Here is a 16,317-nt window from a genome sequence, read left to right as displayed (position 1 = left end):
ACTCATCAAGTATTACTTTCTTAACATTTGTTGGTTCTTTTTATAGAAAGAGGAAAATCTGTGAGTTGTACGCCAAAGTGCTCGGATCTGAAGCCTTACAAGTAAGAACATCCAGCTTTAATACCGAGCAGGTTCTGCTCTATTTGCTCTAAATGGTAAAGCAAAGCAGATTCTAGTTTCCTGATAGTCTTACGAAAAGAGTATAAAGGGATATGTTGCTGAAGATTAACTTCAGCAATGACAGAAGGCCAATAAAAGCTGCTTTTAGGTGCAAGCAATTTCTAATGCAGTGGTCGTTGAGCTGTTTAAATGTTCACTGAATAACTGGCAACCAGCTGTAGTCAGAGCCAGAAGCTGCAGGTATTATCTCCAGAGTGGATAAGATCAGTTTCCCAGAACCTAGGGCCTGCCCTCCCATCAATGTCAACTGACTGCTGTGAAACAAAACTGCTTAGATCAGTATCTAAAAAAAAAACAAAACTGCTTAGATACATCATCAGCTGTTGGTGAAGGCACTGTGGTATATATTTGACAATATAATTGAATCTAGACCCTCAGCCCAGGTCAAAGTCATACTAATTTATTTTTCCATTTGTAGACTCAATTCACAGCTTATTTAGGAATTGCAGTGCTTTTAGTCCACCACTGAAAGCAATTATGAGAATGAAATTCTTTCTGAAAATCCTACCAGATAGCTCAGGGCTCCTTTAGGGGATTATCTCTAAACTGTTCAAATAATAGATTTAAAGAACGTGTCAGGGAAATCAGAGAAGGTTCTCTTTTGTCCCTTGAGAAACATCTTAATCTTTAATTTTTCCCTTTTTATCAGGATTCTTGTCACTTTTCTAGCTTAGAGAAATGGTTCTGAAAAAGTCTTTCTTAGATACTATATCTTCTACCTCCTCCCTTCCACTCTTTTTTTCAGCAATAATGCCTTGGTAGATGAGGAAGTAAAGTTTGTTATTGAGAGAATCCAGATTTGAGCAGACCTTTACAGAACCTGATTATTGATGGGGTCTCCTATAGACTTAGATATGGAGACTTCAGACTGCCTGGAGATGTCTTGCATCCAGATATTGGAATATTTTATGTCTCTCTTACTCAAGAAGTTGAGAAAGTCGAAGTATACATGTTAGTCACTTGATACCTCACAAAAGACCATTTCTTGGTTTTGTCCTATTTCCCCTTAAATGTGCTAGAAAAACAGGTTCACTTTTAAGTGTAAGCTTTTTGTTAAAGTAAAATTCAGAAGAGCCTTCATTGTTGACTACCAGAATTTCAGCTTTGTCTTTCCTTTGAAATTTTCTCCCCATTGAACTTCAGCCAGTGCATTATGAAGAAAAGAACTGGTGCGAAGAACAGTACTCTGGGGGCTGTTATACTGCCTACTTTCCTCCCGGCATCATGACTCGATATGGCAGGTACTAACCAGACATTATACTGTTTAATACAAGATATGCACCAAACTTACAATATAAGCAAAGTTCAATGGTAATTTTAGAAATAGTAGTCAGTATTCCTATGTCTCTTGTCTCAGGTAGTTTTTATATTTCTGGATGTCCATAGGAAAATACCATAAGTATATTAATGCATACATAGAACAATAGCTGTCAGCACATAAAACAATAGCAGAACCATAGAACACTGATGAGGACATCAGATGTCAGCAGTACATGTGAGAATTGTGCAAGCTTCAGTGTCCTCCAAGGGGCCTTCTTGAGCTTAGTTAGATATTTGGTTCACTCGACTACTCTAAGCTCCTGGGCACTAGTCTACACAGAAGGACATGAGCTAAGCACATCTTGCCAGAAGAACAGTATCATATTATCACCAGGAGATATCCCCAATTCTTGCAGAAAAGGTGTGAGGAGGTGATAGCCACATAAGTCCATTGTGGCTTAGAAGCCCAATAGGAGCCATTGTCTCTTTTAACAGCTTCATAGGCATAGTGTCCAGGGTCCCCCTGCAAGGGACATGCCCAGTCACAAGAGGCACCACACTCAGCAAAGCCCGAAGTGATAGCCTCTTATTAGGTATTTACAATTTATGGCAGTCTTCCCAGACCATTTTTAGCATAAGTAGTGTTTGCCTGGTAATATAGGTGACATTATACTTTCATCAGGTTTCCAAAGGAACAGGGCTAGAAAGTTAACTGAAGGTGACATTGAAGGAAGACAAATTTATTAGCCCTGTCCTTACATTATATTTTTGTTTGTGTGTGTATTTTTTTAATTAATTGAATTAAGTCCCCTTTGTTATTGATAGCAGGTTGATTAACTGGAGTGGTTTTGAAGTCAAAGTAGTAGTCAATAAGATGGGGCTAGGATCAGGAATAGCTGAAGCCAAAGAGCCCTGAATTAGAAAAAGGTGTGGTAGTGGGTTGAGGTGGAGGCCTATAGGGTAGAGATGTGCAGTTTAGGAGATTTTATGAAAGTGGCTTCAGGCATGATAGGAGTCAAAGCCAACAAGGTAGGAGAAGACAGTTGCCTATTCAGCCCAGCCCTTCTGTGGTTCTCTTCACCAAGACCTCTTTGTAGGAGAAGGCCCATTTCCCTGCCATTAGCCAATCTCCAGATAAATTACATAGATGCTAACTGTACAGAGGTTGCTTTTTAAGGAGACATACATATAATCCCTCAGGTCTTTTCTTTGCCAGAAATCATTTAATCTCCCTGTCTTCTCACTTGCCACTGCAGTTCTTCCTGACATCCTGGGAGTGCCTGCATGGCTGGGGTCTGCCATAAGATGTGAACTCATGCAGAATTCACCCCTTTAGAAAGACAGTGTGGGGAGAAGAATGGACTACAATCAGGAGACATAAAGCAAATAAATCTGATTGTGAACTTAACTCATGTTCTTATATTCCAATAAGGAGAGCTAGGAAAAGGTCAGCGTTACTTTTAGTGATTGATGATCTGATAGCCTGATTCTTTCTGGCTTCAAAGTTCAGACTCTTGGGTATAATCCCAGGAAATTAGGAGCCTTTCACCTTTGGCTGAGTTGCACAGGGGTATTTGAAGCAATTTGAGTTACCTATCTTCTGTGGGGTAAATGAGGACAGCGATTGACTCATTAATGCTCAGTGCCTTCTCAAGTAAATGTGTGACCTCCCTGTTCCCTTGAAGGGTGATTCGCCAGCCAGTAGGCAGGATTTATTTTGCCGGAACGGAGACAGCCACACACTGGAGTGGGTACATGGAAGGAGCTGTTGAAGCTGGAGAGAGAGAAGCTAGATCGGTAAGGGAGGAAGTGGAGTCACCCCTCCTTTCTGAGTCCAGTAATGTTTTTGGTATCTGGCCTTTCTAGATCTTGACACTGATAAATCTGAATGTCTATTTCTCTACTCCTTACTCCACTAAGGGGGCTCATCTGTGACCAGTAGGGCCTTGAATCTATCCAAACTAAAGAATCTCATTTCACAATACTGTTACCACTTTCTTTCAGATCTTGAATGTTCTGGGGAAGGTGGCAAAGCAAGAAGATTTTGAAGAACCTGAATCAGAAGTAAGTCTAGCAGTTTTGACTACATAGTCCAATAACTACATGTCAATCTCATATCTTTCATCTTCTAGCCTCTGATCTAATTGTGGGTATCGCTTGCCAAGGTATATTCATGCACTAATTTTACAGACATGTTTTGCCTCTCCTTGTCATGTGGTAGTCTTCTGCTAATGACCTTTGTTCATTCATCTAGGATGTTCCAGCTACTGAAATCACACATACTTTCTTGGAAAGAAATCTTCCTTCCGTGCCAGGCCTGCTGAAGATCATTGGATTTTCCACATCAGTAACTGCCCTGTGTTTTCTGGCATACAAGTTTAAGCTGCTAAAATCATTCTGAAGTATGCTTTCTGCTTATTCTTTTCCAGTACCATCAGAAGGAAAATGTTGACAAATTAATGGCTGTGTTTTATTAGACTCTTGTTAAGTGCACTGGGTGTAACCCCTTAGTTTAGTCTATGTTAAAGTAAAAAGAACTCACAGAATCCTCTCATTAAAATTAGTAAGAGCAAGCTCCATCTTATTTGCCTGTATAGACCAATTCATGTTGACTGATGGACTAAATCCTTGTGGTCAGTTTCTTAATTTCAAGTTAAAGTGCTCATGAGAAACAATTTCTATGTCCTGTTTTTGTCCCCTTTAACATAAAATGCCTGATGATTGCAGAAATGAAGCATTTAACTTTCTCTAGAGGTTGAATAGGTGAAGGCCCAGCTTGTGATTGATCTGTTCAGTCCTTAGGAGATGGTGAAATGTAGGTCCAGAGCCCACAGGCTCACATCATCCTGGAGTGAGCAGCTCTTACTTTGGATGGGGAAAGAGTCCATAAAAGCAGTGGAGGTAAACCAGTGCAGGAAGGGGGACATTTTTGAGGGCTGTTGCCCACAAAAACTCCAGACTACTAATCCCTGCAAAATTTCTAGACATCTAGTCTCAGTGTTAATTTGTTTACTTCCCCTTTTTGTTCCTTAAAGAGGATAGATAGTGTTTACCAAAGCATAGTGATTAAATTGACTCTCTATGACTTTTGTGTACCTCTTAGGTAAGCAGAATAAACTAGTTGCAGGACCGTCCCTAAGAGGCCTCCCTGACTAGCTCTGCATGAGACATCTTTTCTTCTTTCTGGAAGATGGCTAGCCATCATTTCACTCATTATTGGTGATAACATTCTCTGCCAATTTCAGGAAAGCAGTGTTTTCCTTTTTTTTTTTTTTTTTTTTTTTTTTTTTTTTTTTTCAGGTACACCCTGGCTATCTGAAAGGCCTTAATGACAAATATATCTTCTTTTTTTTTCCTATGACCATGGTAGAATTAGATCTGTTAGCTTAAATATGTCTTCAACATGGTTACCTTGGAATAAATGTTAGTTTGCCAATTTCTCTCAAATAACTGAAATAGACATTAAAATTTTCTTGTTATTTGTTGAGACTATGAGATATTGAAAGGAAGTTGGGGCTATATATTATAAATTCACTTGCTTTAATTGTTAATTTTACAAAAGACATGATATTGAGTGATTTCACATATGAAGACTAAGTTTTCTAAGGAGAAATATAGACCCCAAACAGTGCTAAGCTCTTGTCTTACCCATTTCAAAAACTTAGATTTTTGTAAAGCCCCTTCTAAAGGTTTTAGCCACAAAACACTTTTTTTCTTAATATAATTATCTAAGGGGAAAAATAAACACAGATGTGATCAATAAAGCAGCTGAGAAGATTCAGTGGATTCAGATGGTTCAATGAATGAACATTTCAAGTGAAGTTTCTAGATAACTGAAGTTTACTCTTTTATGTGCCAAAAAATTTAAATAAAGTTTTGATGAACATACTCCCACACCTTATTAAACAAGCTATATTCAAATTAATTTTTTATTAACCAGGTAAATTATTAAATGCCTCAGTTATTTTATGCTTTTATAATACAGTGATAACATTGTGTTTGACCCTCTATAGAATGTCACATGGTTGATTGTTTTCTGGCTGTTGACTGCTTATTTTGTCTTCTCCCATATTCAGCATTTTATTTCATATCCAAGTTATCTCCTAACACACCTTAACCTAATCTATTTTTTATTGAATGTGAATTAAAGGTTACCAAAGGATACCAGCCCAAGATTATTACATAGTTAACTTTGTCGTAAATCCAAAATTAGTCATGACCCTGGTGTAAGGACTTAAGGTGTTTATTTTACTTATCCTAAGAGCAAAGAGCAGGGTTTTTCTACAGCTCTTTATCTTTTATTTGAAAAGTGTTTTAGCTAACTAAGGAGTTTTTGTAATGTCTTGGATATGCTCTAATACATAAGGAGGTGCCACATGTACTAAACCACTAGAGAAATCATATCCTTGAACTGTTTCAGTTGTTTCTGTTCACTTACTGATTAGCTCCCTGACACACCTTTTGGGAAAAATTCACTGTCAAGTTTTAACAGTAATCAGGTTGATAGTATATCTAAGTCTTGAATGTTGAAGAACTCCTGAGTATGCAGTTACCCTCTTCTCAAACATTTTAGAAAACCAGTTATTTTATCCTAATTAGATCATCCCTATTAAGCTACAGATTGAGTATCAAAATGTATGCCAGCCCAGCTGTGCATAAACATGAAAACATAGCTGAGAACTCCCACCACACAGGATATTATTCTACACAAATATACCAGAGGTATTTTCTCCAATCCAGCAAAACTAGTCAATTTAAGCAGCTTATAGAGCAAGGCCTTATAAAGGGTCTGATTCACAATTCTGAAGGCTGAGTTGGCCTTACTCCATTGTAAGATCAGATTTTAAAAGTTATCCTTTTGTCACAACTGTTAAATAAGGACCAATACTACACTGAAGAAAAAAATATCAAAAGATTGTGAGCTACATTTAGTTTAATTGTGAATTTAGTGCCTAATGTTCTGTCTGAAATGTGTCCCAGTGCTACATGTGGGAGTATGAATACTTGTTTGTTTTGCAATTGAAGTTGATTTTGCCTGTATGGTACTGTTTTGTTTGCTAATAAAGTGCACTACCAACCCTGACTCAAACCTGGCTTCTCTGTTTAATCAATAGTCCCAAGTTAAATGGCTTCTTATAGCAGGAAGTCACAGTGAGGCATTGTCAATGGATGATGGGTTTAAAAAGCCACTTTGTATTGATTCCAAACTCTTATAGTTTGGTTGACTTTCATGTTTTATCAAGGTTTCTTGTGTGCTGATTAAATGCTACAGTATTGTCTGCCTGGTCTACAGTCAGTCTGTGTACAGTCTGATCAAAGCTTTATCACCTAATTAATTCATAATACCTTAAGCAAATCACTTTGATTCTCTGCCTCAGTCTCCCCATATGGAAAAGGGTGGGTTGTACTTGATGGCTTCTAAGAATTCCTTTCATGCCAGCATTATGTGATTTATGCATTTGTTGCCAGCACTCTATGATTATCAGTATGGCAGAATCAAGTCACTCTGTCTTTTTGTATCTTGATTCACTCCTTCATTTAGGTTAGGTTTCTAGAAACAGGTTCGGAGATGCAAACTCAGGGCAGAAAGTTTATGGAGCACAGCTCTCAAGAAACACAACTACAGAGGTGAGAAAGGCAGGATTGGTTAGCAGTTGATCTATAAAACAGTTGCAAATGAGGCATCAGCTGATCCTAAAGGGGATCTGGGAATGCCATTCAGAATTGTCCCCCATTGAGCTAGAGTCCAAGTTCCAATGACCACTGCTTCTAGCTGGTAACAATTCAGGTAGACTGGAAAAGCCGTCTGCAGCACATATGGAGACGGAGCTTCTGTTTTCTTTAAACTGGAGAGGTGAACCCAGCGTGCCTTTCTCTGGAGTTCTGCAAGCATGGCATGGTGAAGAGAACCTGGGGATACACTATGCTGGGTAGCAGAGGTAAACTCATCTAAATTAGGAGTAAGTCCCAGCCTAAAATAGGCATGGGGCATTGAGGTAAGAGGAATAAAGGGAACACTAAATATTAAACAAAGCAGCAGAAAATAAGACTATCAACACCCACAACAGAGATCTTCGAGGGATGAATAAAAAGAAACTGAATATTCAGGCAAGGCATAGTAAGTGGCCCTTGTGTCCATAAGAAAGAAGATCAGTTTACCTGCTACTTGGAAGAAATACCCTAGGCTCCTCCACAGTGATGAGATGGGGCCAATGGCCCTGGGCACCTTTAGTCTTCAGTGGCAAGCCTCAGTAGGCTGGCAAGGTCAGGTCACAGGTAGCCGGAGCAGGGCTAGAAGAGACTGAACCCTCCCTTGGAGGAGTGAGGGAGCAGCTTACCTTCCAGTGTTCCTTTTTCCCATAGTAAAGGCATGTCCCTAGTGGGGGCCGAGAAGCCTGGCAGGCTTTAGCTCAATGACCTTCCTTTCCACTCTTAAAGCAGGGCCCTGATGGGAGTCCTATGAAGTCTCTCAAAGGCGTTGGAGCCTTTATGGGTGTATGCCAAGAGCTGGTATTTTGCCTGATATCTTTTTGGCTCTGTCTGCCTTTTCTGTTCCTCTCTTGGTCATTATAGACCTTAAATGCCATGCTCAGAAGATCTCGTTGAGGGGTTTGAGGATCCCTATCTGCCTATATAAACTTTTTCCGTATACCTAGAGCTGATTGGAAAAAGACAAAACAGCATTATCAGCTGGATTAAATAAAAGAGGATAGAAGTTTGCAGGAAGAGAAAAGAAGTTTTAGCATCTCTTGTAGGATTTCAGAGTTTCTCAGTTGCTGAATTAACCTGTACAATTAGTATTTAAAAAAAAAAAATTTAAAAGGTCCAAAATACGAAGTTTTATTGAAAACGATAAAATACAGAAACAGCAGATTCTCATTTTAAAGTAAAACGACATTTCCCAGAACTTTCCTAGTACTGCACCATTCTGATCACTATTAAAAAAAAAAAGTCCCAATTCCAAAATAATTAGAAAACCTGTTGGTAAACATTCTTCTCATGGTTCTAGTTATTTTTCTAAATTTTACATCTGTACTTTTTCAAGAATGAGAGTTTTTTGTAAATTTAACTGATTAACATTTGTGAGAACTGGACTTTCTTCATATTTATTAAAAAAAAACATCTACACACCCTATTCAAACTAAGAGAAAACATACATTTGTTTATTAAAGCGTACCTGCTTTAGATAATTTTTTCCTCACACATTAGCATAGAAAGCCAATGTTTGATTCATGCTGAAAATCTATACAAAACCAAAAGACCTGCTATTCCAGGGAAACCTTAAGGCAAAAGCAAAAGCCTTATGCTACAAAAGAAAAACAGAGCAGAGACATAGGGACTGTGAAGTCAGCTCAGATGAATAAGCACCACAAGGATGAAGACAATTTTTGTACAAACATATGCAAGAAGTTTTATTTTATTTTTTTTATTTCTAATTTTTTTAATTTAATTTAATTTTTTTAATGGGGTGACATCAATAAATCAGGATACATATATTCAAAGATAACAAGTCTAGGTTATCTTGTCTTTCAATTTGTTGCATACCCATCACCCAAAGTCAGATTGTCCTCTGTCACCTTCTATCTAGTTTTCTTTGTGCCCCTCCCCCTCCCCCTTTCCCTTTCCCCCCTCCCCCGGAACCACCACACTCTTATCAATGTTTCTTAGTTTCACTTTTATGTCCCACCTACGTATGGAATAATGCAGTTCCTGTTTTTTTCTGATTTACTTATTTCACTTCGTATAATGTTATCAAGATCCCACCATTTTGCTGTAAATGATCCGATGTCATCATTTCTTATGGCTGAGTAGTATTCCATAGTGTATATGTGCCACATCTTCTTTATCCAGTCATCTATTGACGGGCTTTTTGGTTGTTTTCATGTCCTGGCCACTGTGAACAATGCTGCAATGAACATGGGGCTGCATGTGTCTTTATGTATCAATGTTTCTGAGTTTTGGGGGTATATACCCAGTAGAGGGATTGCTGGGTCACAAAATGGGTATAGAAGGAAAATATCTCAACATGATAAAGGCCATATATGATAAACCATCAGCTAACATCATATTAAATGGCACTAAACTGAAGGCTTTCCCCCTTAAATCAGGAAAAAGAAGGGTTGTCCACTCTCTCCACTCTTATTTAATGTGGTACTAGAGGTTCTAGCCAGAGCAATTTGACAAGACAAAGAAATAAAAGGCATCCATATTGGAAAAGAAGAAGTAAAGGTATCACTTTTTGCAGATGATATGATCCTATACATCAAAAACCCCAAAGAATCCACAAAAAGACTACTAGAAACAATAAGCCAATACAGTAAGGTCGCAGGATACAAAATTAACATACAGAAGTCAATAGCCTTTCTATATACCAACAATGAAACAACTGAGAACGAACTCAAAAGAATAATCCCCTTCACAATTGCAACAAAAATAAATAAAATAGGAATAAACATAACAAAGAATGTAAAGGACTTATATAATGAAAACTATAAACCATTGTTAAGAGAAATCGAAAAAGATATAATGAGATGGAAGAATATTCCTTGTTCTTGGTTAGGAAGAATAAATATAATCAAGATGGCCATATTACCCAAAGCAATATACAAATTTAATGCAATTCCCATCAAAATTCCAATGACATTTTTTAAAGAAATAGAGCAAAAAATCATCAGATTTATATGGAACTATAAAAAAACCCCGAATAGCCAAAGCAATGTTAAAGAAAAAGAATGAAGCTGGGGGCATTACAATACCTGACTTCAAACTATATTATAGGGCCACGACAATCAAAACAGCATGGTATTGGCAGAAAAATAGACACTCAGACCAATGGAACAGAATAGAAAGTCCAGAAATAAAACCACATATATATAGTCAAATAATTTTTGATAAAGGGGCCAAGAACATACAATGGAGAAAAGAAAGCCTCTTCAATAAATGGTGCTGGGGAAACTGGAAAGCCACATGCAAAAGAATGAAACTGGACTACAGTTTGTCCCCCTGTACTAAAATTAACTCAAAATGGATCAAAGACCTAAATATAAGACCTGAAACAGTAAAGTACATAGAAGAAGACATAGGTACTCAACTCATGGACCTGGGTTTTAAAGAGCATTTTATGAATTTTACTCCAATGGCAAGAGAAGTAAAGGCAAAAATTAATGAATGGGACTATATCAGACTAAGAAGTGTTTTCTCAGCAAGAGAAACTGATAACAAAATAAACAGAAAGCCAACTAAATGGGAAATGATATTTTCAAACAACAGCTCAGATAAGGGCCTAATATCCAAAATATACAAAGAACTCATAAAACTCAACAACAAACAAACAAACAATCCAATAAAAAAATGGGAAGAGGACATGAACAGACACTTCTCCCAGGAGGAAGTACAAATGACCAACAGATATATGAAAAGATGCTCATCTTCTTTAGTTATTAGAGAAATGCAAATCAAAACTGCAATGAGATACCACCTCGCACCTGTTAGATTAGCTATTATTAACAAGACAGGTAATAGCAAATGTTGGAGAGGCTGTGGAGAAAAAGGAACCCTCATACACTGTTGGTGTGAATGTAAAGTAGTACAACCATTATGGAAGAAAGTATGGTGGTTCCTCAAAAAACTGAAAATAGAACTACCTTATGACCCAGAAGTTTTAAAAGGTGCATTCAACATCCATTTTCCTGCAGAAATAATTGTCATGTCAGACAGCTTAACTCCTGAAACAAGTTTAGATTTTAACAGAATCTTAATTCTCTCCTATATTTACCAATGGAATCAGAGCCTTGCTTGGGGTGGCTCTTTTTCCCTCTTGTCACCTCACAGACTTTTTTTTTTTTTTTTTTTTTTACATAGGCAGAGATAGGCAGGGACAGACAGACAGGAACGTAGAGAGAGATGAGAAGCATCAAGCATTAGTTTTTTGTTGCACGTTGTGACTTCTTAGTTGTTCATTGATTGCTTTCTCATATGTGCCTTGACCGCAGACCTTCAGTAGACCGAGTAACCCCTTGCTGGAGCCAGCGACCTTGGGTCCAAGCTGGTGAGCTTTTTGCTCAAGCCAGATGAGCCCGCGCTCAAGCTGGCAACCTCGGGGTCTCGAACCTGGGTCCTTCTGCATCCCAGTCCAACGCTCTATCCACTGCGCCACCACCTGGTCAGGCAACCACACAGACTTTTAAGCATTTGTTGAGTACACTTTATAATACCTTTACTTCAAAATTGTAAGAAATACTTGTCTTTATGTTAACTTAACAAAACATAGTAAATGCATTTTCAAGTAACATTTCTATACTTATTAAAACATTTTTATCCTATTAATTAACAGACAAATTAAATTGCACAATAAGGCTGGAAAATTCCAGTGTGGCTTTTATTATTTTCTATATTATTAATGAAAATCTACACCTTTGTTAGGTAAATTTACTCTGTTTCAAGCTTTGCAGCTTGCAGTAGCAGCCTGAAGTTTGAAGCATTTTAGCTAAAATTAGCAAGTTTTTAGGATTCACATTCTATTCTATTTAAATTTAAATGAGCGTGCTATATTTATTCCAATTAAAATTAGAATTTTGTAGGGATGATATCATCTTATTTTTCAATATTAAAGCCAGCATTTCCAATTCTTTTTTTTAATAAATTTTTATTAATGTTAATGGGATGACATTAATAAATCAGGGTACAGATATTCAAATAAAACATGTCTAGGTTATCTTGTCATTAAATTATGTTGCATATCCCTCGCCCAAAGTCAGATTGTCCTCTGTCACCCTCTATCTAGTTTTCTCTGTGCCCCTCCCCCTCCCCCTAACTCTCTCCTTCCCTCCCTCCTGTGTCCTCCCTCCCCCCACCCCTGGTAACCACCACACTCTTGTCCATGTCTCTTAGTCTCGTTTTTATGTTCCACCAATGTATGGAATCATGTAGTTGGTTTTTTCTGATTTACTTATTTCACTCCGTATAATGTTATCAAGATCCCACCATTTTGCTATAAATGATCCGATGTCATCATTTCTTATGGCTGAGTAGTATTCCATAGTGTATATGTGCCACATCTTCTTTATCCAATCTTCTATTGAAGGGCTTTTTGGTTGTTTCCATGTCTTGGCCACTGTGAACAGTGCTGCAACAGCATTTCCAATTCTTGCATGCAAAGACCAAACATAAACAACGATCAGACAAGGTAGACAAATCAGAGAGAAACCCGGGATTTTATAGATTAGAACATGGCCTGCTTGATTCTTATGCAGGGCTATTATGATAGGAACAAAAGGATAGAAACTAAACAGAACTCTCTCGAAAAGGTTCGAGAATGGCCGTTTATGAGAGATTCTGTTTAGCTACAACCAAACAGGCGTTCCCTTCGCTCTTATTTCAGGCATAGAACAATAAAGAAATAAAATGAGTTTAGAGAAAGAGAATAACTGGAAAAATCTGCAACTTTCCCAAACTCTTAAGTATTTAGGAAAGAGAATCAGACAATAACACAACTTCAAAAAGTATCTCAGTCTTCCAATCACTCACAAATTCCAAGAGATGCAACAACCAGCAGCCAAAATCTGTTTCAACCCTCGCTGAAAGGCAGGTCCAGCCCATTTGGGAGGGAAACACTCTCCCCGCTCCTCCCCTGTGGCTGGGCCCCCCAGCAGAGCCAAACCTCACTCGCACAAAGGTCAGCCCGCAGTAGAGCCGCTACCCCCGTGGCCACAGGGACCCGGGACCCCAGGCCTTGGAGGCACTTTCTCCGCTGCCGTTCCTCGAGCTCATAGGAGCTGCAAATTCTAGCAAAGGAGGCTGCGCTGTGCACCAGGCCTGCACCGCCCGTGAGACACATCCTGTCCGCCACCTGTGCGCACCCGCGTTCTTTACCACCCACGCAAGTGGCCGCCTGTGTGTCCAAAAGGGGACCATGGCCGGGCCACACTGGTAGCCGCTGGGACCCAAGGCGGTGTCCAGAGTTTTGTACCTGGGGCGCACCCTCCCTGCCACACACCTTCTGCATACGGACTCCATGCACCAGCCAGAGCCCTTTCCTACCCCATCTCGGAGGCACGGGGCAGGGCAAGCCGCGAGGCCAGCACAAAACCCAGTCCATGGGCGGCCCTGTCCCCGCAGCTCCACCGGCCCTCAGCCCATCACCCCTGCCTGGGGAGGCCAGTCCTCCCCCCCCCCCCCCGGAGCCGAGACCTCCAAGGGCCTGAGACAAAGGCCCTGGGAGCAGAGGGCTGCAGTGACGCAAAGTTTAAAATGGCCACAGCCGTGACACTTCCATCTTCTGAGTTACTCTCAGACTCCAAGCCTTTTATATTTACATTCCTCTGTTTCTACCTCATCCTGATTAAACAACTTATTTGCTTAGGGAGGGGAGGCGGAAGCGGTGGGCGGGCATGCGAGCGGCTGGGCTCCTTCACTTACGCTCCTCCATCCAGCTCACTGCTTGTTCTCCCCAAGCCGCCTCTTACGGTCAGCAGCAGCCTGCCCCCCTTCCCCACACTGTACTTAAAAGCTTTACTCTCTAAAAGCTTTGACGAATGCAGTGATAAAAACAGATTGACAAACAGCAAAAACAGATAAACAGGCACCACCTTCCCTCAAGCTCGGAATATCTAAACTCAAACGGGGTTCCTTAAAAACGGGATGCCCTCCCAAATCTCCCAACCTTGCGTCTAAGGGGAGACAGCCACTGGCCCTTTCCCGGCTCATCAGCCAGGGTTCGCGTGGCAGACAGTCACGACCTTGTTCTACTTACCCGGGTTTGAACAAGAAAGCTCCAGTGTGCAGACCTATGGCAGTCCCTTGATCCCGGGACGAGCCCCCAAGATGTTACTCCTAATCCGGAGGGACCCGAAACATTGAAAACACGAACAAAGTCCGTCGATTACACATCAAAGCTTTATTGTCTAGCTTGGCCAAGTGGCAGCAACTCCAACAGTAGTCTGAGGGAGCGCGCGCGCGCCGGCCCTTTGTTCTACTTAGTTTTTATAGTTTTGTAAGTGGGAAGTACAGAAGCAAAAATTAGCAGCCCCTTACCACTATTGGTTATAGTCATATGTCCTTTAACATGATAGGACCATGTTCAATTTGCAAGCCATACATTATTTTGGAGAAAACAAAATTTACAAGTCAACACAATGGCATAAAGATGTCTTTTTACATATTAAAAGGCATTCCTATATTATCTAGTATTTATCTGCTATCTCTCTGTCCAGAGTCACCCGTGTTAACCACATGTATTTACATAGGAGAGGTAGTTTCTGTGGGGACAAATGCCCGCAAATGGTTCATTGCTATAAGAAAAGGTTTATTTTGGCTTTTCTCTCCCTGTACTTGGCTAGCCATTCACCCCTTCGCATTTACAATACAATGCCAAGGGCCATCCTGATCATGCCAATCACACAGTACAGAGACTATTTCTCACAATTTCTCTGCACACCTTAACCCAAATTAATAAAATGTTCTCCAAGCCTCTTAAAATATTAATATTAGCCTGACCAGGCGGTGGCGCAGTGGATAGAGCGTCGGACTGGGATGTGGAGGATCCCGGTTAGAGACCCCGAGGTCGCCAGCTTGAGTGCAGGCTCATCTGGTTTGAGCAAGGCTCACCAGCTTGAGCCCAAGGTCACTGGCTGGAGCAAGGGGTCACTCGGTCTGCTGTAGCCCCACGGTCAAGGCACATATGAGAAATCAATCAATGAACAACTAAGGAGCAGCAACGAAGAATTGATGTTTCTCATCTCTCTCCCTTCCTATCTGTCTGTCCCTCTCTAACTCTCTCTCTCTCTGTCTCTGCCACAAAAATAAAATAAATTAAAAAAAATATTAATATTAATTCTGTAGTATTTGGTACCTTACAACACCTGCGGGTGAAGTGGTTCAGTTGCTCCTCATTATGACACGGCTAAATGGTAAAGAAAATTACAAGCATCATCAATAAGTGCTGAATTTTAAATCCCATTTGCTCCACTGACCATTGTTCACCCCTTTAGTCTTCTATTGTTCCTGTCTACCTACACTTCTCTGCAATCTGAGATACATCAACTGAGATTCACATCTCCCACCTCCTTGTGCTGAGGAGCCACTTAAATTTGTTTTAAAAGAGTGCCATCTTCTGGCCAAAAACTGCTGTTTTCTTCCAATAGAAATCCTAAAGCATTCAAGTCAGTTCTGTACTTGGGGGAAATTAAGAGGTATCACTCCACCCAGAATTTCCTCCAAACACATTTTCTTGTACTTTCTAACTTTCCAGTTGCAATAAAGATAAAAATATTAATGTCTAATATTCACAGCCTTTCCTCTGCCCTAATCTCCCAGGAAGAATTTTTTGTTGGAATTGCTCGCTTCTTCATCTTCTGATGTGTCTATCTGGTAATGGTGAGAGGAAAAATGTGTGGGAGCTGGGAGAGGTGGAATTGATTTTACATTAGATAGAGAGGGCAGAGAACTGGAAAAAGAAGAAGAAAGGGGGTGGAAAAGAGAGGAGAATTTTTCAGAAAGTCAACTTGGAGTTATGGAGTGCAGCTGGAAGGAAGAAGGAGTTTTCACAAGCTTCCTTGACAGCCTAGGATCTCTCAGCCTAAGATCTGTTCTCAAACCTCCATAAGCCATGGTGTAACAAATCAGTGAGGACACATCAGCTACAGAAAGTTGGGAGGATTTTAAGAAAATGTGGCTAAGGTGGTATGTGGTGCATAAAGATTTCTACTACTTTTTAGGATCTGGGAGTCAAAATTGTATCTTTTATACACTATATTGTACTGGGACCACTTTAGATGTTCCACAAATAGCCTATGTTATCCTGAGCTATATAAACTAAGAAAACATACAGCTAATAGTTCCTGGCATCTTCAATGGTGCCTAAGAGTTCTTTAAGTTCAG

The 16,317-nt window shown here is 39.8% G+C and overlaps 1 protein-coding gene across 1 annotated transcript in view; it reads left to right on the top strand.

The window, feature by feature from the left end:
• MAOA (monoamine oxidase A) overlaps positions 1-6,529 on the top strand; it is a 65,440-nt gene extending 58,911 nt beyond the window's left edge. Inside the window, exons 11-15 of the mRNA XM_066356122.1 lie at positions 47-101; positions 1,324-1,421; positions 3,126-3,237; positions 3,445-3,504; positions 3,695-6,529. Coding sequence (XP_066212219.1) covers positions 47-101; positions 1,324-1,421; positions 3,126-3,237; positions 3,445-3,504; positions 3,695-3,841 — 472 coding nt within the window. The 3' untranslated portion in view covers positions 3,842-6,529. The remainder of the gene's footprint in view (positions 1-46; positions 102-1,323; positions 1,422-3,125; positions 3,238-3,444; positions 3,505-3,694) is intronic.
• Positions 6,530-16,317: the final 9,788 nt, after the last annotated feature.

Source organism: Saccopteryx leptura, chromosome X (genome assembly GCF_036850995.1).
Source record: "Saccopteryx leptura isolate mSacLep1 chromosome X, mSacLep1_pri_phased_curated, whole genome shotgun sequence".
Taxonomy (NCBI): Eukaryota; Metazoa; Chordata; class Mammalia; order Chiroptera; family Emballonuridae; genus Saccopteryx; species Saccopteryx leptura.
Note: the sequence above shows the minus strand (reverse complement) of the source record. Positions and strands in the feature narration are given on the sequence as shown.